Source organism: Myotis nattereri, assembly GCF_964212035.1.
Source record: "Myotis nattereri genome assembly, chromosome: 5".
NCBI classification, from domain to species: domain Eukaryota; kingdom Metazoa; phylum Chordata; class Mammalia; order Chiroptera; family Vespertilionidae; genus Myotis; species Myotis nattereri.
This window is the reverse complement of record NC_138080.1, coordinates 61059965-61085660: the sequence shown is the minus strand read 5'-3', so window position 1 is coordinate 61085660 and position 25696 is coordinate 61059965. Positions and strand designations below refer to the sequence as shown.

Here is a 25696-nt window from a genome sequence, read left to right as displayed (position 1 = left end):
CAACACAGCCCAGCCCACGGCGCTCACAGTGCCAAGGCGGAGAAACCCTGCGAAGGAATTCTCTGATTTTCATTAAAATTTCATGGAGCCATCAAGGAGAGACCTCCTAGCGGCCGCATTATGCATCTGAGACAGAAAACAGTCCCGCTGCCGGTTCCTTTCACCACGCTCCCTGTTGGGGTGGTTTTCAGAACACAGGCAATCCTTCAGCCGGCTCCCTCGGCCTCCGGCTTTGCAGGCTTCACTCAACTCTGAACAGACATGACGTAAACGGCTTAACTGCAGCCCCATCTGCACTAGGGGACGGTGTGATGGGGGGGCGGGGGGGGGGGAGGACAGAAGGGAGACATCTGTTTTAGCTCTGAGCTGAAGACATACATTTGGTGGTTTATAATAGGATTTTCATCAACTGGAAATTAGAATAAGCACATTAGAACGTTTTCTCTTTAGCATGTTAGGAAAAAAAACCTCAAGGCAAGCCCTAGACCAGTGGTTCTCAACCTTGGCTGCACATTAGAATCACCTGGGAATCTTTTTAAAATTCTGATTTCTGGGCCTCATCCTCCGGAAATTCTGTTTGTTACTAATGTTGTGGCCCCACCCCATAACAAAGAAACAGAATTTCCGGAGGATGAGGCCCAGAAATCAGAATTTTAAAAAGATTCCCAGGTGATTCTAATGTGCAGCCAAGGTTGAGAACCACTGCCCTAATGGCTTAATTGCAGTGATGCTGACTATATAATTAAAGCTCCCCTACCCCTCTTCATTCTACTTGCAAGCAGTTTAGACAGGTCCAACTTTAACCTCTTCATCAGCTTTTTCATGTGAAATACACTTTCCTTCGAAGCAGCACTTTAAACTTTTCTCTTCCTTTCAAGGCTAAAAAACCTATTGGCGCTGCCTAAAAAGTTCACAGCCCAAGTGCAAAGTGGCCATGACCAGACGGGAATCCGTCAAGGGACCAACTGCAGGACCCGACGTCTACGTCAGGTTCCATAAGCACACGGTAAGGTATACGTATTCCAAAGGAATCCTCTGTGGTTCCTGGAGCTGCACATAAAAACGTTCTCTTTTCCTGAAAGCAAAGAGGCTAGAGAAGCAGGAAAAACCCTCCTCATCATGAACAGGATTCTCCCAAGGCACTTAGGGAAAAAGTTAAAGAATGCCTGTTTTTAAAAGACCTATAAAAGCTCACAACAAATTTATTTCTGGGCACCAGGTGTCAGAATTAAGTGACAGACGCCAAGGGAATTAAAGGTTCAAGCTCTGTACCTAACACCCAGAGAGCCATGTGGATCTTGATCAAGTCCAAGAGGAAAGTCCTTTATCTGGCTTGGATGATGAATACAGAAGCAACCAGCAGCCCCCACATAAAACCTATGAATGCTCGCGCAACGTGGGTTACAAAATACTGTCATCAAATGAATTCTAATAGGTTTTATCCTGTGAGCTTTGTGCCTCCAGGAAAGGGTACTGGCTACCTTCGAGTTTTCTACAATTTACTGAAACGCATTTTCATTACCTTGGGTTATAAAGTAGACTGGAACTTAATCAAATCTCAGAGTTCAATATGGAACATTCACAGGAAAATTTATGACTAAAAGGAGGGGGGGCCTTCATCTGGAATCTCTATCTAATGAGGAATCTGATCAGTTCACTTTATCCTCTGGCTCTGCTGCCTCAGAAGTTTCTTCAAAATCTACAGCAACGTGCCCTAACCAGTTTTGCTCGGTGGTTACAGCATCAGCCTACGGATTGAAGTGTCATGGGTTCGATTCTGATCAAGGGCACGTACCTTTGCTGCAGGCTCCATTCCTGGCCCCATGCATGTGGGAGGCAACCAATCGATGTGTCTCTCTCACATTGATTTTCTCTCTGTGTGTCTCTCCCTCCCTTCCATTCTGAAATTCAATGGAGAAAATATCCTTGGGTGAGGATTAACAACAAAAAATCTACAGCAACCTAATTCTGTGTAATCACTGACCATCTGTTGCTCAGGTGTACCTTAAGTCTAGATGTGGAATATACGTTAATAATCTCCAGTCAATTCCTAGTCTAGCTAATGCTAATATGTCCATTCCAAACAAGACTGAACGTTCCCATGGAGGCCCTTGCTAATCCGTCAGCTTAACTCAGTTCCTAAAGGTACACAGTCCACGGAGAGACCACTCTCTACTCAGACAGATTCCGGAAAGAGGGTGGGGAGGGGGGGCCCCCCTCAGCTTTGTCATTATCGTTACCAGAAGGTAATAAAAATTACATTAAGTCCTTTGCTTCTTCCATTAGTGAGGGTTAGGGCTCCACTGTTAATATCTCTCCGAGTTTCCCCGAGTTAAGGGAAGGGCACTGCCATTTCACTGAGCTGCATTCCTCCAACCCAAAGAGGCTTTATTTCTACATGCTGCCTCCACTGCTGTCCCTGCTCCGATTCACCCCGAAATACGGCTGAGCTACCTCTGCCCTACGCCCTGTTCGGAAACGAGCGAGGGGAAGACGGGCTGAGAATATCAGTCTCCATTCTCCCAACTCCCCTGGCTCTCATTATTGTATTGTAATCGCACTAACATGTAAACAGAGCTGGCTGGACCCAAAGCCTTGGCAGATTCTGAACAGGAGAGAGTAGATGCCCCAGCAGCGCCTCAGCCCTTCTCTGCTCACTTCCCTCTGGTTCAGAGAATGGTGCCTCGCTCAGATTCACAAACGGCACTGCCATGGTACACTCTTAATCCCAAAATGGCTTGCCCTGGCCATTTCAGGTCGCTCTGCTTTCCTACACTCAGGCAGTACTTGATGAAGAAAATCAGTTAGGAACAGTTTATTGGCAAAGAAGGTAAATTGGCTGGGAAAGCTTTAAAATCCATTTCAGAACTCACCACCAACAAAGTATCTTGGCCTCAGAAGGTATCATGATACCGGTTAGCTCATCCTATAAGAACTAGATGTGCCAATTGCCTGACATTTTCCATTCTTTAGTCCACCAATTCAGCTTCCAGGACTTTATAATTTAGAGAAAATGATACATATGATTGGGAGAAAACTAAAAAATAATGCAAAGGTCCAATCATAGGTAACTGAATATATAGACTATATATCCACTGAACGAAATAATATGCAATCATTAAAAATTATATCGCAAAAGAATATTTAGTGATACAGGGAAAAGTTTAAGAAAAATACTCGCTGTTAAAAGAAATAAGCAAAAAATAAAAATTCTCTTTGTTTTTTAACTGAATGACATCACTGATATATACACAACAAAGTAGAGAAGAAACCTGGAGAACAGTACAGTGGAATGTTCACAGTGATTGTCTTTGAATGGTGGGATGAATTTTGTTTTTTTCCTATTTGTCTATACTTCTACATATTTTCTGTAATGGCGGTGCATTATTCTCAAGAAACGAAGGCAGAGGGAAACGAATCCTCGACTACAGGGTATCTTAACAAAGGGCTCATTTTAATAACCAACGCTTCTAACCACCTTCACTTCTAGAACAGGGCCAGGGGAGGTTGCAAGTTTCCAGGTTAGAAACTGCAGGACTGCCAACCCTTGATGCCCTAACCTGGAGCTCCTTGTCAAGCCCAAACCTCAAGCCAGGCTTCCACAGGAGCACCCTGTGCAGACACAACAGAACCCGCCTACACCCACATACAATACGACTGCTTCTTCGTCTTGATTGTACATGAGAACCAGCCTGGGGCTTGATTACAATGCAGATTCTAGAACTCGCAGAGATTCAGACTGGGCAGATCTGGGCTGGGCTCAGCCCTGGTGCTTCCAGTGCAGGGAATCCGAGGTCAGATCTGAACACTTGGCTTTTGGATTCACAACCGAGGCCGTGCCCTTCGGACGAAGCTGCCCTCAGGCTGTGAGCTAGGTGGAATAACTACATTTTCCAGTTTCTGATTCTGATGCTTTGATATCTTGGGGCCTTGCAGACCCTGGTAGGACCACCCTTCCAGAGTTCCAGAGACTCACCTGGAACAGGCCTTGCCTCTGCAAGCCAACCCATCCAGAGCCCACAGCCCAACCACCTCCTCTATCCAGCTCTCACTCAGGCTCGCTGTTCACCTGCCCTCATTGCCCTGGGGCCAGATACCAGATAACTAGGCTCAGCGCCTACACCCCAGAATCCATTGAGATTATTCAAAACAACCTGCTTACCCTGCCTCTTCTGTTCCTTCCCTTGGAGACCACAATAAAGACTCTGACCCACAGTTTCCCCTGCTCCCTTTGCCTGCCTGGTGCTTAGCCAAGTGGCCCCCATGGTCCCTCCCAGTGGGATCTGTGAGTCTAAATCTACCTTTCTTTTTTTTATTTTTATTGCACTTTTATTTATTTATTTATTCATTGTTATTGACTATATTGGGGTAACACTGGTTAATAAAATCATATAGGTTTCAGGTATACCCTTCTATAATATATCATCTGCATACTGTTGTGTGTGTTCACCACTCCAAAGATACAATCTATCTTTTAATGGCAGTCACCTCCTGACCCGTGGGCCTCACCAAACCTGAATAAGAACGAGATCTCCATGTAAAACACTAGGCTGCCATTGGAAGAACTCTCTCAGGTCCCACCGTTACTCAGATCAATGGCAACACATGAAAGGGTGGCAGGTGCCACTAAAGAATTACGAACATTCACTTACGGTTAAAAGCCAGCCAACTTCTGGTAAATATATTCCTGGTTCACACAGAAAAGTATCACAACTGGAACTTAGAAATCCATTTCAACTGAGGCTTACCTCCCGCAGTGGGATAATGAGGCTACACAAGTTTTCCTCCTTGCTGGTAAAGCAGATGTAATTTGTGGACACAAACATTTGCCCCAAAATGTGCATTTTGTTAAATGGGGTCCAGAGGGTGCAGTCTGTGTGGCCGTCTAATTTCTCATCTTTGGGCAGCCGGAAAAGTGCACGGTACCTCTCACTCTTGGCCCTGGCGTCAAGATCGCTGGAAAGCAATAATAATAACTCACATCACACAAAAGAAGTGTTTCAATACCTTCTAAATCAGTGGTTCTCAATCTGTGGGTCGCGACCCCTTTGGGGGTCGAACGACCCTTTCACAGGGGTCGCCTAAGACCATCGGAAAACACATACATAATTACATATTGGTTTTGTGACTAATTACTATGCTTTAATTATGTTCAATTTGTAACAATGAAATTGGGGGTCACCACAACATGAGGAACTGTGTTAAAGGGTCGCGGCATTAGGAAGGTTGCGAACCACTGTTCTAAATGATGCAGCCACGGAGGGTGCCCAGCCCACCTGTCCCCTCCTCGATCTTGCTGGGCTTATCCCTACCTTCTTGGCTTACTACTGGCACTAATGCCAACCTATGACCCAAAGCCATAATAAATTTATCTTAATATAGTTAGATCCCTTCTGTAGTCATTTTATAATCAATATCTGAAAATGTTCAAGAGTCTTAGGAAACTAGGCCTGCACAGGAAATACAATAATTTCTAAAGAGACTGTTACATTTACACGTATCCAGAGCCACTTGAGGGGGAGGGAGGTATCTTTTAAGAAAGACCTAATAAGGATGCAAACGAACCTCTTACTATTAAGTCTGCTGATCTCACTGCCACCCTCCATAGGCAATAAAATGGCCTTAAATACAGGAATAACCCACCTCATGGACAACTAGTTTCCACAGCCTCAGCTGGGTCCTCTGACTACAATCTTTTCCCCTGACTTTCTTCTTCCTGTTCTTCATATAGCTTGTTGAAACCTCTCCCCTCAAGCTCTACCCGACCTTAGCCTCTTGAAGTTAGGTAGGAGCGCCCTCCCTCCATCTCCAAAATTACCTCCATCCCCACTAGTCTTACTTCCTTTCCCTGTCACAAAAGGAGAGGTCTCAGCACACATATTAAAGTCATTGTTTTCTTATACATTTATCTCTGTTCCTCCTGTTCCTGCACCTACAATCCTACACCCCTGCCTGCACCTACCTTCATCCAAACACTCTTCCCTACTTAACCTGTATTCAAATCTTCTACATGCTAAAGAGAGCAATGCCCCTCTTTTACCAATGATTTTTTTTTTAAAGCAATATACTCTTGCCTAATTCCCTTTCCTTCCTTTCATTTGCTCTTTAAACCACTGCAGTAACCCCATTCATCCTCCACCACTCTGTCGAAACATGACTCAAGTCACCAAAGACACTCATTGTGGTGACATCTGTCAGGTTCCAACTACCAGCTGTAATCCAGCTACTTCCAATTCCATATGTTACAGGTCCAATCCCCAACTAGATGTCCTGCAGGCAACTTGCTGGACAGGATTGGAACTGAGCTCTCACATCCCTGCACATCTCACCCCTCTCATTCCCCACCTCAGTGTAGGGCCGTTCCATGCCTACAGTCACACTACAGAGCGTCGTTTCCCTCACTCTCTCTCTAGCTCTGCTCCCATATCCAGACGTCCAGGCTTCTCAGCAGCCTCTCCTCCCCTGTGCCCTGCCACCTTCCAGACATGGGACAGACTTCCTCCTCTCTGCGCTTTTCCCTCTGCTGGGAACAGCCACCCGACTGAATCTGCAGGGGCAGCTTCCACTACCACCGAGACCCCAGCTCCTCGCAGTCTCCACTGAGAGGCCTTTCCTACCCTCTGCCCATGTTCCCACGTGTGTGCCCACGGGCCAGGAGAGCTCCGCCAGGCTGTGCTGGAGCTGGCCACCTCTGCCTCACTTCCCGCACTGGGCGTGCCGCAGGAAGCCTTTTCCACTTCGGTATCTCCACCCAGAAAAGCGTCCGGAGCCCTTGAGTTGTTCAGAAAATATCACATTTCATGAACAAATGGATGGGTTTCTTGGTTCCAAAGTCTGTAAGACTCCGTCTCTGGCACCTACCGTTTGAGAGCGGACACTTTTTTAGGAGACTTCTTTTTCAGCTTGGGCAGGGATTGATCTTGCTCGAATCCCTCGTTGTCTAAGAGCTGCCTCATGGCTATGTTGGCGAGCTGCACCATTAACTTGAAGGTCTCGTTGATGTTGAGAAACACGGAGAAAAAATGCTCACTGGACCGTGTGCTCACTTTGATCACGTCGGGCAGAAACAGCGTGGCGCGCTTCTCCAGCTGAGTGATGTCCACCCAGCGGATCACCAGCTTGGCTGAGCACAGGGAGCAAGGCTGGGTCAGCACCCGCTCCTTAAACCCCTGAGACGCTGCACCCTCACACCCCAACTCCCGGTGCCCTGAATTCCTTTGCATCTGTGTGTCCACATCTATTATTGTCTGGTTTGTTAGTTGTAAGAGACAAATGCAAACCACATAAATTCCGAGTTCATAATTATTGTCAATTTAAGTCCATGTCTACTAAATTAATTATGCCTTTGGTGGATCTTTATTACTTAACAGACACATTTTTTTTTAACAAATATTGAACTGAAAATAATTCACTTTTTAAATAGTTAAAAGGCAATGCCGACCCAGTCATAACTATAGATTTATTTTTGGTATTTATTTTGGTATGTGGTTTATGAGTTCAGGGCAAACCTCAGTAGAATTTCCTAAGCTTCCCTCTGAAATCCTAGACAACTTACCTTCCCTTCCCATAAGAAAAGAATAAAAGCAAAGGTGGTTAATACTGAGGTACATCCAACCCTGACGGGGGACCTTCCCCTTCCAGTAGCTGCAGGAGTAATAGTTGACGAGTTTCTCTTCCTCGGGCATCCCAAACAGCCTGTGGAATTTCACAATGGCCTCTTTAAACTTCTCTGTGTCATCGTCTTCCTTCACATCATTGATTTTGTTATACTCTGCAATGATGCCCTAGGTAGGGATGAAACCAAAGCACACAGCGGTATTACCATGAATAGAGCTGCTGTTTTCTGTACGCTGTACATATTGGAAAGGAAAAAAACAACAATTTCTAAGACTACATTTTTTAATTGATAAATTTTTTTCAAAGGCAACCCCAAAATTCTAAGCCAATTAACAAGTAGTATTTGTGTACAAAAATACCTTCAAAATAACAATATAGATTGTATTATCTGTTTATTTCTGCTAATCGTTTTTCTTAATTTCTTTCAGGTGTATTTATTTTTGGTGCTAATCATTTTGTTAATAAGTTTACTTAGAATAAAACCCATAATTTTATTTTATAAAAGAGGAAATGTAAAGATTTTGATAGTTCTACTGATCTTCCTAGCTGATCATGATAGTTATACCAAAGGTCAATTTCTGCCTTTCTCAAAAATCAACAAAAATTCATCATGATTGGACAAGGAAGGAAAGATAGACCAGAAGGCATGTCACTAACTGACACGTGGCCACAAACCCACTGTCTCAGGGCCATGAGTAGTATTAGGGAACTTAGAGAAAAGGAGCAAGCAGCCATTTAAACAGAAAAGGGGTGAATATAAGAATAAAAATTAGGTCAGTTGGACAGAAAATGAAATATTTGCATAGCAAGTGACTGGCTAAATCAGCCGTGGGCAAACTACGGCCCGTTTGAAATGAATAAAACTAAAAAAAGAAACAAAAACAGACCATACCCTTTTATGTAATGATGTTTACTTTGAATTTATATTAGTTCACACAAATACTCCATCCATGCTTTTGTTCCGGCCCTCCGGTCCAGTTTAAGAACCCATTGTGGCCCTCGAGTCAAAAAGTTTGCCCACCCCTGGGCTAAATCTACTGTCTAATCATTTTAGTAGCTTGAGAGGCCATTTTATTGTTATCCAATTCCTCCATAATTCCCTGTAAACTGGCTTCTACATATATCTGTTGGTAAAAAAAAATAATGCTTCCTCGAATTCCACTTTGTAACATCAAATCCCTCTAACCTCATCTTCATCTTTTCTGATCAAGGTACCACTGGATAGCATGAGCTTTCAAGCATGAAAGTTCTGGGTTCAGATCCCAACAATATCTGTGTGAAGTCGGGCAACCTCTTGGGTTCTCCTTGATGTGACTGAACCCTCCATATTCGAAGAACAGAAAATTGCAAATGACTCATACATGGAATTCCTGCCTTTGGGCTCTTATGCTTCCAGTACAGCCTAGATGCTCTCTACAAATTTATCTTCCTAACACTTATTTTGACTACAGAATTCTTAGTATAAGAATCCTGACTGGTTCCCAACTGCTACCAGCCTGAAATCCAAAATTCTAGACCATTCACATTTTCGATCCACTATTGGGCTCTTACCTAAAGTGAGAATAAGGAAGAGAGTGAGGTATAACAAACCAAATGATACCCATATGTTTTGAGTGGAAAAGATTAAGTTCAGACCCTGCTATCCAAAGATCTACTACCAATCCCCAACTAGATGTCCTGCAGTCTCCACTGAGGAAAGAGAATACTCATTTAAAGTTTAAAAAAGAAAATGTTTTCAAATGAGAAGATTTATGCGGCTATAGCACTGAGGGACATCACTCTGACACGTTCTGGGTCTAATACACTCATACAAACAGACCGTGCCTTGCCAACTAGTTTCAACTAGTGAGGATAATACTCCCCATGAAGCTACATTCCCAAATCTCCCACCTTTAGGAACAGAGAGGGTCTACAATGCAGAATCTCTTCCTCGTTTGCTGTAGTTTTTCAGCCAGGTTGACCAGATGATGGAACAAAAGGATAGAATATTTCCTTCCTGTATATTCTACAGTTTCTACGTAATATGAAATAGGTCACCTGGCTCTAGGCAACAGCTCCACATAACTTTGGAAAATTACTATAATCCAAATGAACAAGGGACATTGATGGGTATTTCACACAAAAAAGAAAATGAGCTAAGCAAACATGAAAAAGTGTTCAACCTCCTAATCAAAGATAGAAAATTAAAACAGTAAAACACCAACTTTGACCTGTTCAGTTTGAAAAACTATTTAAACAACTATTATAATACTGAAAGTAAGCAGTGGTGTAATCATATAGGTATTCTAATATACTGACAATATCTACTAAGGTCCATTAAAAATGTTAAACTGCTTACCCCATTAACCAACGTTTTGTAGTCCATCCCAAAGGAAAAAGCAAAAGCTATTGGAAAAATTATATGAACAAAAGTGTTCAGGGTATTACTGTTTGTGCCAGCCCCCCACTAATCTAGAAGCCAAGGAGACATCTAAAGAGAGAGATGATAAAGTGAATTAAGGAATAATATTAGTTATTAAAATAACAACTAAAATTTATATAATAATATGTGGTTTATAGTACTAGTCAAAGAAAAAAGACATGATACAAAATTAAATGTATAGTAAGACTACTATTATGATAAAATGCTTATTAGAAATCTAGAAAGAAATACACAAAATATTTCCTATGGTGTTTGACTTATGTTTGGCTCTATAGTTAATTATTACATTCAGAACTTATAAAAGTTAATTAAATCTCAAACAAATAAATTTGTTGGTTCTCTTAATTATTAGACAATTTGTGAAAGCTTAAACATTCATTTACACATGAATGACGTTCTTTCACACATAATTGCAGTAATAGCAATTCCTTCCTCATAATTGGTTTCAGGGATATTAAATCCTACATTTTTGATGTAACGAAAATTGTGAAAAGCATAACTACTGGACATAATTAGCCTTTATTTTGTTTTGTTTCTCCTGGCTACCGTCACTTCTAATCTTCTGTGTCTTGCTACAGCTCTTTATCTGTACCTATTTCCCAACGACAATAACATGAAAAGGTAACTGAGCACCTCAGTGGCTCCTGGAGAGAAGATGGCTCTGTCCCTGGGTTTCCCACATGAGTAGGCTGCCCCTTCCACCCTGCCCCTCCTGCATGATCAAATTAGGGATCCTCAGACTCTCCCCACTTCCATTACTTCCCAGAAATTCAGATACATGACTTAGAAACAAAATAAAGATGTTATAAAATCTGGTTGTTGGCCATGGTTTGGCCCAGTGGATAGAGCGTCGGCCTGCGGACTGAAGGGTTCTGGGTTCGATTCTGATCAAGGGCACATTCCTGGGTTGCAGGCTCTATCCCCAGTAGGAGGCATGCAGAAAGCAGCCAATCGATGATTCTCTCTCATCCCTGATGTTTCTATCTCTCCCTTCCTCTCTGAAATCAATAAAAATATATTTTAAAAAAAAAGAAAAAAAATCTGATTGTTTTTTAATCAATAAAAACTCTCAATTAATCTAGAATAACTTCTTTTTCTAGTCTGGAGTCTGCCATCTCCTCCTAGCTTCACACGGACCATCTGCAGTGTCTCCCCTTCTCTCACTTTTATTTTCTTCCCTACTCTTCCGATCTCTTTAATAAGGACGGAGAAGAGACACATTATCAATCTCGAGCAGTGATGAAGTGCTCACTTTGAGGGGTGGGCGGGGAGCAAGGAAGAGGTTGATATTATTATATGTGCTTTTGTTCTCCTTGGTCCTCACTAATTTTTTTGTGGTGCAATTCAATTTTAGTTCTCTCTTCAAAAACATTAGATTCTAAAGAACTTTCTAATAATTAAGAGAACCATTTGTATGTTTATCCTTCTTTTCCAGAGTATAAAATCACTATGTGTTCGTGTAAAGAAGAAGACACAAAATAAAAATAGGCCATTCTGTGGAAATTTAATGAGAAACACAGTCAAATCAGTTCCTGGAATTCCTCCTTAACCTGGGTACAAAGAAAGCGGTTTTAATTGTGATTAAAACTCCAGAAGTTGCAACAGAAAAAACTGCTAATTTTGACTAAATAAAGGTTAAACTTTGCCTGGCAAAAACTATCATGAGCAAAGTCAAAAGATAAATGACAAACAGAGAAAAATATATACAACATACAACATTGATAAAAGGCTAATAACCTTTATGTAAAAAGGATTTTTAAAAATTAAAGAAAAATAAGACCAAAAGCCTCATAGAGAAATAGGTCAAAGACAGAAGAAGCAGACAGTCTACAAACAGTGATATAAAAATGGCCCTTCAACATATGAAGATATTCAATTTCACTCATAAATGAGGTAAGTACAAATTAAAACAACACTAAAATATTTCTCTCCCATCAGACTGGCAAACACTGAGCAGCCTGAGAGTCCACCCTGTTGGCGAAACTGCATGGAAACAGACACTCCCATTGTTACCGGTGGGAACGAAAGATGGAGTGGGATTTAGCAACACTCAGCAAAGACACATACACCATGTGACCTGGCAATCCCACTTCTACTAGTTTATCTTAAAGATACATCCACAACAATATGAAAATATATATATGTACATAGGTGTGTAGCATTGTTTATAATTGCAAAATATTAGAAAATGCTTAAATGTCCAAGCATAGGAGTGTGGCAGAATTATCCATAGTGCGCACACACACAATATGCAGCTTCAAAAAAACAATTAAATGCAACATGGGATCCTGGATTGGGCTGTAAAAGAAAAAAGGACATGAATGGAAAGACTGTAAAATCCAAATAAAATCTGTAGATCAGTTAACAACATCATGTTGATGCTAATTTCAGTATTGGTAAATGTATCATGGTTACAGATGATGTTAACGCTTGGGGAAGCTGAGCATAGGGGTCTATGGGAATTCTCTGCTCTATCTTTGCAGCTCTTCTGTAAGTCGAAAAATAATTTCAGCCCAACCGATGTGGCTTAATGGTTGAGTGTCAACCATGAACCCGGCCACAGTTTGATTCCCGGCAAGGAAACATGCCTGGGTTTCGGGCTCCATCCCCAATATAGGGCGTGCAGGAGGCAGTTGATCAATGATTCTCTCTCATCACTGATGTGTCTATCTCTTGCTCCCTCTCCCTTCCTCTCTCTGAAATCAATAAAAACATTAAAAAAAATTTCAAAAGAGAACTATTAAAATTAAAAACAACAACATGTGGACAACTTCTATGTTACGCAGGAGCTGAGTGGAAAAGGGAGATGCAAAGGAACATGTCCATGGAGCCTCATGTGTGAAATTAAAGAGAAGGAGGAAAAATACATATTCCTGCCTATTTTTACAACTTTCGGTTTTACATAGTTTCCAATTTAAAAGTTTAACAACAAAACAAAACATCCCCTACCTGTACTTTTCCTCTCACAAAAGTGGTGATGTCATTCTCATTTTCAAAGATGGACAGTGTCTGCAGCAGATTCTGCTCTAGCCATTCCCAATGTTCAGTGATTTCCTTCCTGGAACCACCTGTATGAATGTAAAAATTATAACAATAGTAAGTGCCAGAATTCCAAAGATACCTAAAAGCCAGGATCATGTCTTCAATATTTGATGCCACTGAAGGAGACTATTGTGCCAACAACTCTGTCTTGAAATGATTTCTCTCCTCCAGAGAAACACAGAAGCACGTGAAAACCCATGAGTAATTAATGTTGGCAATAGGTTCTGCGACTTTAAGTGAAATGACATACAATGAAACCAGTTTTATCATAGGCTAATTGACATAAACAATTGAGTTCCTACACATTCCCATCAGTGTTATAACAATACTAGAGGCCTGGTGCACGAATCCGAGTACAGGTGGGGTCCCTCTGGGTGGCCTGCAGAGATTGGGCTGAAACCCACAGTCGAATGCTGCCTGCAGCTCCTACCTGCCATTCCCACTCATCCTGGCCCCACTGTGCCTGCCGCAGGTTCCCAGCCAATCACTCCCGATAGGGAGAGGCTCACACTGCTCCAGCAGTGCTCACCAGCCATGAGCCCTGCATGTGGCACCCTCCCAAGGGGAGTGGCCTGCGGGATCGGGCTGAAACTGGCTCTCCAACATCCCCTGAGGGGTCCTGGATTGCAAGAGGGCACAGGCCAGGCTAAGGGACCCCACCAGTGCACAATCGGGCCTGGGAGGGACAGAGGGAGGGCTCCAGGGCGTGTCCGGCCCTGTCTTGCTCAGTCCTGATGAGCCAGATCCCAGCAGAAAGCTAACCTACCAGTTGGAACACCTGCCCCCTGGTGGTCAGTGCACATCATAGTGACTGGTTGACTGTCTGCCCTCTGGTGGTCAGTACACGTCATAGCGAGCGGTTGAGCAGCCTTAGCATATCATTAGCATATTATGCTTTGATTGGTTGTTTGGTTGTTCTGCTGTTTGTTCTATTTGCAAATTACCCTTTTATTACATAGGATTACTCAAGGAGTGACTGTATTGTGTTCTGGTCAAGTCTGATGGGGTGAGCCCAGAAACTTTCAGGTGACCTTCAGCTCGGAAGGCAGCAACACACCCCACATTCACTTTTGCGGATGGGGAGTTTAGCCCTTCCCTCCGCTGTTCTTCCTCCTAGAACCTGCACCTCACAGGGTAACACTGATCTTGTTAAGATACTAGGTTGCAATAGTTAAGTCGCAGCAGTGTGAGGGCTTTGGTATGATGCCAGGGAGATCTGATGTAACCACCTCCTACAATGGGCAAAAAATGATCCTCACTTCAATACTGAATGAGATGTAAAAATGGACTATCGCTAGGGAATAGCAGCCTGGATCTCATGAGCTCACGTGCACCCTTGCCTTGTAATGTAATGGATGAGGTCATCCTCACAGCTGCCGACCAAGTCACTGCAATAAGAAACATTAAGGCAACCCCCAGACTGAAACAACCCTAGCCTTGTAGCATTTGTCACCAGCACTGCTCTCTGCTCACAACTGCTGGCATCATCATAAGCAACAGAACACGAAGATCTCATCTTGAAATGTCAGGACACAAAGAAGTCCTAGCTGTTTAACCGTTGCCCGACTAACACACATTCAGCAGGAATCGCCCTGGACCCAGCACCACTGTGTCTGGATTGCAAGTGTACATGTAACTGAAGAAGGCATGCCTAGAACAACTCTTGTGTAACTATAACAAGCTTATTACATAACTCTGCTTATAACCTCTGATGGGTCATAACACTATGCTTACAATACTGTTATTAACTCACCCTAATGCCTTGGCAGGACCAGACCAAAATGGCTTTACAGCCACTTTGAGAAAGTAAAGGCCCAGGTAACTGATCCAACTGTGGCAGTAAGAATCAGCGGGTGGTGTCCTTATTTTACTTAAGTGCCAACGTCCTCCCCTAGCCTGAAGGAGAGAATGCGAATGGCTTTCTTTCTGCTGGGCAATCGGACTAGAAACACTAAAAGCCATATCTATCTATCTATCTACCTATCTATCTATCTATGCTTTGACTCCGCATACCTTCTTTTATAAATGGATCCTGAGGTGATAATTAAGGAAATGGGAAAGATTTTTTTCAGAGGATGTTCATTAAAGCTGTTCAAAATGCAGTTAACATTAGTGGAAAACCCCTACATTTCCAACAATAGCATATCATTTAGTTAAATTATGTTAGATACACAATAAAATATTATATACCTATTGAAATTGACATTATAGAAATATATTATTGGCATGGAAAATTTATACACATATATGGATCCACATATACCCATATATATGTTCAGGGTGGGGCAAAAGTAGACTTATAGTGGTTTATATGGAAAATAATAGAATAATTGATAAGTAATAATATAAGAATAAACTGTTCCATGTACTCACAACTGTAAACCTACTTTTGCCCCAGACTGTATGTATAGACACATTTTATGTAATACTAGCGGCCCGGTACACAAAATTCATGCAAGGGCGGCAGGGGGGGGTGGGGGGAGGACGGTGTCCCTCAGCCCAGCCGGCACCCTCTGCAATCTGGGACATCCTTCTCACAATCCAGGACTGCTGGCTCCCAACCGCTCACCTGCCTGCCTGCCCCTAATTGCTTCTGCCTGCCAGCCTGATCACCCCCTAACCACTCCCCTGCCAGCCTGATTGACACCTAACTGCTCCCCTGCCGGCCCAATTGCCGCTAACTGCACTACCCTGCCGGCCTGGTCGCCCCTAACTGTCCTCCCCTGAAGGCCTGGTCGCTCCCAACTGCCCTCTCCTGCTGGCCCGGTCAGCCCTAAATTCCCTCCCTTGCCAGCCCGGTCAGCCCTAACTGTCCTCCCCTGCCTGCCCGATTGCCCCTAACTTCCCTCCCCTGTCGGCCAGGTTCCCCCAACTGCCCTCCCCTGCAGGCCTGGTCCTCCCCAACTACCCTACCCTGCAGGCCATCTTGTGTTGGAGTGATGGTCAATTTGCATATTACCCTTTTATCAGATAGGACTAGAGGCCTGGTGCGCGAATTCATACACTAGTGGGGTCCCTCGGCCTGGCTTGCGGGATCAGGCCAAAACCAGCTCTCTGACATCTCCCCTGGGGTCCCAGATTGCGAGAGGGCACAGGCCAGGCCAAGCGACCCCACTGGTGCACAATCGGGGCCGGAGAGGGACACAGGAGGTTGGCCAGCCAGGGAGGGACTGCGGGAGGGCTCCAGGGCAGTCCAACGCCGCCTGCAGCTCCTACCTGCTGCTCCCACTCATCCCGGCCCCACTGTGCCTGCCGCAGGCTCCCGCCCAATCACTCACTCAGTCCCAATTGGCCGAACCCCAGCAGCAAGCTAACCTACTGATTGGAGCGTCTGCCCCCTTGTGGTCAGTGCACATCACAGCAAGCAGTTGAGCGGCCTTAGCATATCATTAGAATATTATGCTTTGATTGGTTGAATGGACGACTGGACACTTAGCATATTAGGCTTTTATTATATAGGATAAAGTCTGGAATGTGATTTGTGATGTGGTATTATTGTTTCTTAATTTTTTTTTCTTTTTTGCTTATCTATATTTTCTAAAACCTTTTTTTAAGCTGCTCTTTAGAGGATCCAAGACTAGTTCTTGAGTTCCACGGACCAAGAAAGGATTATCCAATACTGACCAACATGGAATGTGTCTCATGTGGAAGGCAACTAAATTACCTGACATTTTCTCTAGCTACTGTAGAGGAATAGCAGGAGCAGAACCAATTAGCAATCCTTAATTAAACTCTGGACCTGACCAGCTGCTGAGTAAAAAAGAATGCTTAATCCTAAAAACCAGCATGGTGCTGCTTAAAAAGGACTGGCTGGAAGTGGGGTAATCCGAGGACTCAGTCAAAGCTCTGCACTACCTGGCTATGACTGGCAATATGAACTTGAGCGATTCACTTTGCTCTGGATCCTATTAAATTATGAGTGTTGAACAAGGTGGTGGCTAATGTCTTACAGTTCTGAAACAAATGACCATCTAGGCCAGCCGTGGGCAAAAACTATGGCCCGCGGGCCGGATCCAGCCCGTTTGAAATGAATAAAACTAAAAATAAAAAAAAAATAAAAAAAGACCATACCCTTTTATGTAATGATGTTTACTTTGAATTTATATTAGTTCACACAAACACTCCATCCATGCTTTTGTTCCGGCCCTCCGGTCCAGTTTAAGATCCCATTGTGGCCCTCGAGTCAAAAAGTTTGCCCACCCCTGATCTAGGCCCAGAGGAGGTCCTGGGATGGTAAAGAAGAGGGAAACTAAATTAATGGGCAGCCAAGTCAAGGCACTGTTCAGGGTGGTGTTATCTATCAGTGAGGTGTCCATCAAACACCCTCATCCCATTTCCTATCAGGCCTGTTGGAAGGTCAGATGTATCCAGAGGGAACTGTCAACAGCTCCTTCTGTCCTTCTGTTTAGAACTCTCTTCCCCACCTTTCCCAGAGCACCTCTTTAGACAATGTCCTTGGAATGACCTGCATTTCTACATGTCCACATTTTCACTGAGGCTGTATAACACATCTTATTGTTAGAACCTCCTAGTCCTTCTAATGGGGACAGCCAAATGGGTTGCCTTTTACTTAGGTCCACTGAAGGCCAAAGAGGACAAAGGACTGGGCTCTCTCCTGTCTATGAGGCATCAATTCCAAAATACCAGCTACTGGGGCAAGACCAGCTGTGTGGCTCCCTGGTGAACCTAGTAGCCCAGGTGCAAAATCATCAGTCCACTGACTCTTGAGCAAGAGGCAGAATTGCCAGAGTATAACCAGCTCAACAAAGCAAGCTGGAAAAATTCCTATGGTACAGCTTCCTTTACATGCTTTATGGTGAAAAGTACCATTTACTGCACAAACCACTGAGCGAGAGTTGATGCCCATTGTCTTATCAACCAAAGACAATGTGGCTCCATTTGAGGTAGTAGTGAAAAGAAAGTCACTACACAGGAAGGATTTGGGCTCCCCTTCCCAATTAAAGGTCTCAATGCCAAGGAAATATTTTTTTAAAAAATCAATTTCTTCAAACTGACCTAGATACAGACTGTTAGAAGATGATAAAAAGAATAGGAAAATAATGTCTCACCAAATAATGTCTTGCACACACACCCCTCACTGCCACCCCCTTTCTGTGTGGTTCTCATTGCCAAGGGCCAAGACCTTATTCTATTGCAGTAAGTTAGACTAGGTCCTCCTCCCGCCCAGTCCCATGGGCTCAGGCCTAAGGAAAATCACATGACTAGGATTTACCACTAGACTGCTGCTCTTGCATAGAAGGTGCTCTAGGTGAAGACAATGGTTCTAGATGCTCCTTTAACCCAACTGACACCACTGGAAGGTTCACAAGCCGTGGCATAGAACAAGGTTTTGGAATCTTCTGTATTCTGCATCTACAGGGCAGTGAATTAGACTCACCCACTTCTTTGCTGAAGCTTCTCTTACAACAATGATTCATGAAATTCAAGAAAATAAAGCTCCCAAGAGACTGTCGCACCAACATTAAAATTACAACCCGAAAGGTCAGCACATCAAAGAGATCTTTAAGATACAGCTTCTGCTCTTAAAATCTTCTCATGAAAGGGAGCCAGCGATCTGGGCGGGAACAGAAATCGATAAGAAAGAACAACTAATGCGTGAATGGGACTTTCACAATGGCTGTCGCTGCCGCGGAGTCTGCCCAGGAAATTCTGGAGCTGTGTCTACGGGCGATCAACAGACACAGAAGCTAAACCTGTTCTACTCTGCGCTCATGCAGTTGTGACAGACAGTACTTACTGGGAAACACGAAAGTACATCTCTGTGGCATAAATTATGCCATCAGCATCTACTGCCTGGCAGTGCTCCTTAGCCTCGGCTTGGCAAATCATTCAGGAATAACTCTGGCTCTTCCCCCACATGGGCATTCAGAGGGTCGGCTTCATGGAACGGCAAAGTCCCAGAAACAGACTGAGGAGTAGTAATGCCAGGTGTCAGAGGGAACATGGTCAGGGCTGAGGGGACAGGAGAAGAGAAGTCACAGTCCATGTCTATTATCTAGGAAGGCCAGAGCTGAGAATACCTGGGAGAGATGAGAGGAGATCCAGGCTCCAGAGGACCTCAAAGCCTCCGGGCACAAGTGGAAGGCGTGTGAGAATGTGTCAAAGTGTCCTTTCCACACCCTCCATGAGTTGAGTGTGTTCGTGGCTCTGCCTGGTTTTTAATTTCCTTTATTTTTACTTTTTCACTTGCTGGCTACACTGTCTATGTTAACAGTATTCTAGATGGTTTGCCAAGTAAATGTGATCCTTTCCCAACCAACTAGCACAGGTCACTTCCCCTTCTACAGTAGCTACTGAGGGTTTCACTTCGTACTGAATGAACCACCTCTGCCTGGGCTACAGGGTCTGTCTTCTTTGGGGTCCCAGCATCCCTCTGCCTGTACCCTTTATTCTCTCCCTCTCACTCCAATCCCAATCCTTCACTCCTAGATGGTTTTCTCTATGCCCTGAACCCTGATACCATCCCTTCATTCACCAGAATGCACAATGACTGACATTCCACTGTTCTCAGGGGGCTGTTTGCATCTTAACCAGAGTGACTTTACAGGGATACAACTGTAATTTCAGGTACTGTGAAATCCTTGAGGGAGCATTACTAGGGCACTGGAGGCCTCCAGCAGCCTGACACCACACCCAGATAACTCCCCCTACCTATGGAGAAGGTCAGCCAAGATTCCTGGATTTAGCTGGGAGCCTCACAATCAAATGGCACTAAATGGTACTTGTTCCCACTGGACTATAATTGAGTACTTACTCTTGTTCTCAAGAGCAGAGACCGGATCTAATTATCTTTATATCTTTACTAGAGGCCGGATGCATGAAATTCATGCAAGAGTAGGCCTTTCTTCCCCCAGCTGCTGGCACTGGCTTCCCTCTGGCACCTGGGACCCCGGCTTCCCTCTGGCCGCCAGCAGGTGCTCAGGAACCGGGCTTCCCCTTGCAGCCCCGGCTTCGTCTGGAAGGTCGTCTGGTTTAATTAGCATATTATGCTTTTATTATTATAGATATCCCAGCATAGCACTTCTTATCAAGCAGAGATCAATTTATTCATTTTTATTTTTATTTAATTATAATTAAATCTTTATTACTGAACGTATTACATATGCCCCTCCTTTTCCCCCACTGACCCCTACTAGCCTGCTCCCACCCCCACCCCAGGCCTTCACCACCCTATTGTCTGTGCCCATAAGCAGAAATCAATTTAAAAACTGAATAAAGCCAACTAAAAGAGCTCCCAATGGCCAAAGCAGAAATGATTGGAGCAACAAAATAAAGTAATATTAGAATCCCCCAAAGAATAGACTCTCCATGATTCCATGTTGATAAAAATAGTTGCATAAATTAATATTCCTCACTCTTTAAGTGTGGGCTGTGCACAGTGACTTCCTTCCAAAGAGGACAGAATGGAAGAAAAAAACTAACCTGAAAGTGGGGAAACCTAAGAAAACACTACTTCAGTCATAAATCAAGTCTATAGTTTGTACCTTGCTTAGCATAAAGTGATGAAAATATCACTGTATCTGTGATTGTATTCACGAAAATCCATCCCCCCAGCATAAGCATAGAAAACCATCAAATTCCATTGAAGTAACGTTCTACAATATACAGTATCCTTCAAAACTGGCAGGATTATAAAAAAATAAGGAAAGTCTAAAAAAACTTCCTCAGCCAAGGGGAGCCTAAAGAGATATGACAACTAAATATAAAGTAGTACACTGATGGGCTCCTGGAACAGAAAAGGATATTAGGTGAAAACTAAGGAAATCTAAATAAACTATGGACTTTATTTGTCATAGTGAATCGATATTGGTTCATTAATTGGAACAAATGTTCCATAGTCAGATGTTAATAATAGGGGAAGCTATGTATGTGGGAGTTCTCCAAACTATCTGTTGGACTTTTCTAAAATCTAAAACTGTTCTAAAAAAATACAATCCATTAATAAGTTTTTAAAATGAAGTAAAGACAAAAGAAAGAAAAGGAGTGTTCAGTACCCTTCTTTTCCTATGGTTATTTGAAAAGCCACATGCAAACAAAGAATTAAAACAAGCTTGGCCACTTTGGATTGGATGTTCTTGTGAGAGATCCAATAGCATAATTGTTTATCGACATTTTAAGCATAGCACATTATTGCAGATTATCAACAGGAGAAATAAAGAATCCTTACTCAGTAGGAAATCCTGTGCTAGGATATATAAGCACTAGAGGCCTGGCGCACGACATTCGTGCACTGGGAGTAGGGAGGGGGTCCCTCAGCCTGGCCTGCACCCTCTCGCAGCCCAGGAGCCCTCGCTCCTTACCACTCGACTCACTGCTCCTTAGCACTACAGCGCAGGCAGGAGAGACTCCCGCTACTGCTGTGCTCGCCAGCCATGAACCAGCTTCTGCACTCCCCCTGTGGGAGCGCACTGACCACCAGGGGGCAGCTCCTGCACTGAGCGTCTGCCCCCCGGTGGTCAGTGCACATCATAACAATCAGACCTTCTGCCCTTTGGTCGATTTGCATATTAGGCTTTTATTATATAGGACCACTGTGCCCCCGCAAATATTCTTTCATTTCCCAGCTTCCACGGAAGTTAGATTGGGGCCATGTGACTGGTTCTAGCCCAGCCGTGGGCAAACTACAGCCCGCGGGCCGGATCCGGCCGTTTGAAATGAATAAAACTAAAAAAAAAAAAAGACCGTACCCTTTTATGTAATGATGTTTACTTTGAATTTATATTAGTTCACACAAACACTCCATCCATGCTTTTGTTCCGGCCCTCCCGTCTAGTTTAAGAACCCATTGTGGCCCTCGAGTCAAAAAGTTTGCCCACCACTGTTCTAGCCAATGGAGTTACAAAGCAGTGACACTTCTGGGCCAAGGAAGTTAAATGCAGATGTGTCTCCACCTACTTGAGCCTTGTAGGTTGACATTGGAGGCTTTGTGCCCCAGAGGGTGTCATTACAGATGGTGGAAGCCTCAGGATCCAAACAAGATTTCACGAGAGTGAGAAGGAAACCTTTCTGGGGTTAAGCCATTGAGATTTGGGGGCTCATCTGTTGAAATGGCTACGGTTACCTACCCTAAAACACCAAGTGATTGCATTCCACAAATTAAAGTTCCTTCCCTCCTGACAGGACATTGTTAATCATAATGTTTCTTCATATTTCCAAATACTGCTACTTACCACAGGCGATGGTCCAATAGACCAAAGAGTCTGGGGTCTGATACAGGATTCGGTAGGGAGCCACCCGGGCACTGGAGTCCAACACGACATCAAGGGTACCCACCAGGAGGCCTAAGGGCAGGAAAGAGGGAGAGATGTGTAAGGGTGTCCTCGGTGCATTCCAATTCCAGGGGCAATTGTGGGATTTTAATTTGACTGTTAACTGAGGCTGCATGATCACTAAGGGTGCCTTTGGGATGGAACTGCTGGTGCTCGAGGTTGGCAGGGTGAGGCTGAAGGCCCCGCCTCCCTGGGTAGGCCACCGTGGGAAATGAGCAGCACAGTGGAGAGCACCAAGCTCAGGGCCCGCCCCAGAAGGCTTTTCATGAAGTTCTGCTGAACCTGAGCCACACGCTTTTCTGAAATTGTCACCACCAGTGTCCTCTTGAGGGTTGGTTCTGACCACAGAATTAACACCTTGACATACATAATACCATTGCAATTCACTTCCTTCTGCTGGCAGTCTGGGGCCATGGAAAGAGGGTTGGATGAGTCAACTAGTGTTCAGAAGAGCTCAGTTCCGGCTCTGACTCCATTACCACCAGTTCTGTGGTGTGGACGGGCCTTTTAGCTTCTCGCTGCTTTGACTGCCTCAGTTGTAAAGTGACCGCAATAGCACTTGCCTTCCTGAACCAGGGTTATTAATCAAGAAGCCTAACAGAGGTTAACATGGGGAAGTCCTACAGTTGTCCTTGGTCTTTGTCCAAGGACAGGAATCCATTTAGGTTTACTCCAAACCACAGTGACCAGTAGCTGACCGGAACACACCAGGAAAAACAAACTTTGCCTGAAGTGGAAGCTAATTCACTGGTTTGCTCTGGACTGTATGAAGTACATTAAAAATAAAATCCTTAGAGCCTGCGGAAGTTTCCAAGATTTCCACGTAATGCCACATATACATGCATTTCTGTTTCTCTACTGTGACTCAGATTTGCTGCAAAGACCTCTAATTACTTTTCAATTATCTGCAAGTGGGAAAGTATATTAATAGGAAAAGCAGGAGAGTGCCAGCTAAACTGAACTCCCTACTGTGTTGATTAGAAATAGTCCTAGCCGCTTTGGCTCACTGAGTAGAGCATCAGCCTGTGGACTGAAGGGTCCCAGGTTCAATTCTGGCCAAGGGCACATGCCCGGGTAGCGGGCTCAATCCCCAGTGTGGAGCGTGCAGGAGGCAGCTAATCAATGATTCTCTCTCATCATTGCTGTTTCTATCTCTCTCTTCCTCTCCCTTCCTCTCTGAAATCAATAAAAATATATTTAAAAAAAAATAGAAGTGCATCACCGATGATAACTGAATGTTTGTAATCCTTCCCTCTTCCTCAATCAAAAGAAGAAATAAAATGTCCCCAATAGAACTGTCACGTATGTCAGTTCTAAGAAGCACAAACATCAGTCTGGCATCTGAGAGCTGCAGTGCTACAGTTGAGGAGCAGCTTACATGAGTCAATGAGCCTCTGACAGAGTGTCCTGGGAGATAAAGATTGTCCGAGGGCAAGTGTAGCTCTCCGGGCAGAGCACTGACAGAGGCAGACCTGATTCTGGAATTCTCCACTCAAGACTCTGCCACTTCCAGCTTTCAACCCCAGCTTCCCTAAGCCTTGGTTTCTCCAGCCTTAATGTCTCACCAGACCTCTGTACTTCCAGGGAAGGAAGACCTCTGAAAAAGTCCCAACAACACACACATCTTGATCACAATAAATGTCCCCAATTAATATCCATCTCCAGAGGCTTCTGGCCAAGATGGTGGTGTAGATAAACAGGTACTCACATCCTCCCACAACCACAACAAACTGCAGAACAACCAGCATTGAGAACCACCTGAAATGTAGCTGAACAGAAGTCCTATAACTAAGGATACAATGAAGAAGCCACATCAAGACTGGTAGGAGGGGCAGAGAAACAGAACAGACTGGTCCCACACCCACGTGTGGTGGATAAAAATCTGGAGGGATATATTGGCTGCAGAGGATCCCCCTTGGGGAAGGAGGGGTTGTAGCCCCACATCAGGCCCCCCAACCCAGAGTTCCATGCCAGGAAGAGAAGTCCCCATAACTTCTAGCTGTAAAAACCAGCAAGGATTGTGGTTGAGTGAGATGGAGAGCTGCTAGAGTCCCAGGCATTCCTCTTAAAGGGCCTGTGCATGGTCTTACTCAGACCCACTCACTCTGAGCCATAGCACTGGGGCAGCAGGGACATATGGGGAAGAACTGAGTTGTCTGGCATGAAGGTGAGGCCTGGAGGGGCAGCTTTTTCCCAGACAGAAGTGTTGGCAGAGGCCACTGTTCCTTTGCTGAACCCTCCCCTCACAGAGCTGACAGGTGGCCGCCATTTCTGAGTCTCCACTAACCTGGCTAACTGCCATGGTGATTTCCTGAGACCCTGCCACACCCAACTTGCCGGCCCACCCAAGCCATTTCCAGTGGCTTTTCCTTACAAACAGCCTGTCTTGGCTCACCCTTTAGGCTTTTCTAAAATCCCTCAAACAAGTAGCATCTAGTCTAGGTGTATCCATCCCTTACCTTTCACTAAGAGACCCCAGGCCTGGCACTATCGGCAGCTGGCCTTAGTTCACAACTTGGCCTCTCCTGGGGACCTCTAAGCCCAGCACGAGTGATCTACAAATCACTTTATAGCTCATGCTAGGTAGCCCCAGGCAGAACACAGGGAGCTGACCTTAGCCTGCACCTCCCAGGATTTTCAAGATTTCCACATATGTGCACTTGTGTTTCTCTACTGTGACCCAGAAATGAGGCCCCAGAGCCAGAGCCCCCAATGGACAGCTTCAGGCCATGTCAAAGCACCACCCAACCTCCTCCACAAGTGACTCACTCAAGGGGCAAAATAAGTGGGCACCAGAGCTCTGCTGAAGCAAGTCCTGCTCTGTGGGGTCAATCCCTGCACAGCAGATCCTCCATGGTGGTGGTCATGGCCAGTCCTCACACTGGCCTGGGGATAAATACCTCCTATTGACTGCTAACAGCAATTAAGGCTCAACTACAACAGGAGGGTATACACCGCCACTGGGTAAGGGGAGCAGCTCATGTGACCAGGGAGGCTACACCACTGGGCTCTACAGGACACCTACTATGTAAGACCACTCTACCACGCCTGGGAGGTGTAGCAGCTCTACTTAATACATAGAAACAAACACAGGGAGGCAGCCAAAATGAGGAGACAATGAAACAGTCCCAAATGAAAGAATAAAACAAAACTCCAGAAAATAAACTAAACAAAATGGAGACAAGCAAGCAAAACACTGATTATAAGGATGCTCAATGAACTCAGGGGAAGAGTAGATGAACTTAGTGAGAACTTCAACAAAGGAAACAAAAACAGAAATAGAAAACATAAAAAAGAACCAGTCAGAAATAAAGAATATAATAAC

The 25696-nt window shown here is 44.3% G+C and overlaps 1 protein-coding gene across 1 annotated transcript in view; it reads right to left on the bottom strand.

Annotated features, from left to right (window-relative positions):
* TBC1D9 (TBC1 domain family member 9) overlaps positions 1-25696 on the bottom strand; it is an 85112-nt gene that overhangs the window by 29801 nt on the left and 29615 nt on the right. The window contains exons 2-6 of the mRNA XM_081092263.1: positions 22273-22383; positions 12989-13107; positions 7556-7784; positions 6862-7123; positions 4749-4956 (exon numbers count right to left, since the gene is read on the bottom strand). Of these exons, the coding sequence (XP_080948389.1) occupies positions 4749-4956; positions 6862-7123; positions 7556-7784; positions 12989-13107; positions 22273-22383 (929 nt within the window). The remainder of the gene's footprint in view (positions 1-4748; positions 4957-6861; positions 7124-7555; positions 7785-12988; positions 13108-22272; positions 22384-25696) is intronic.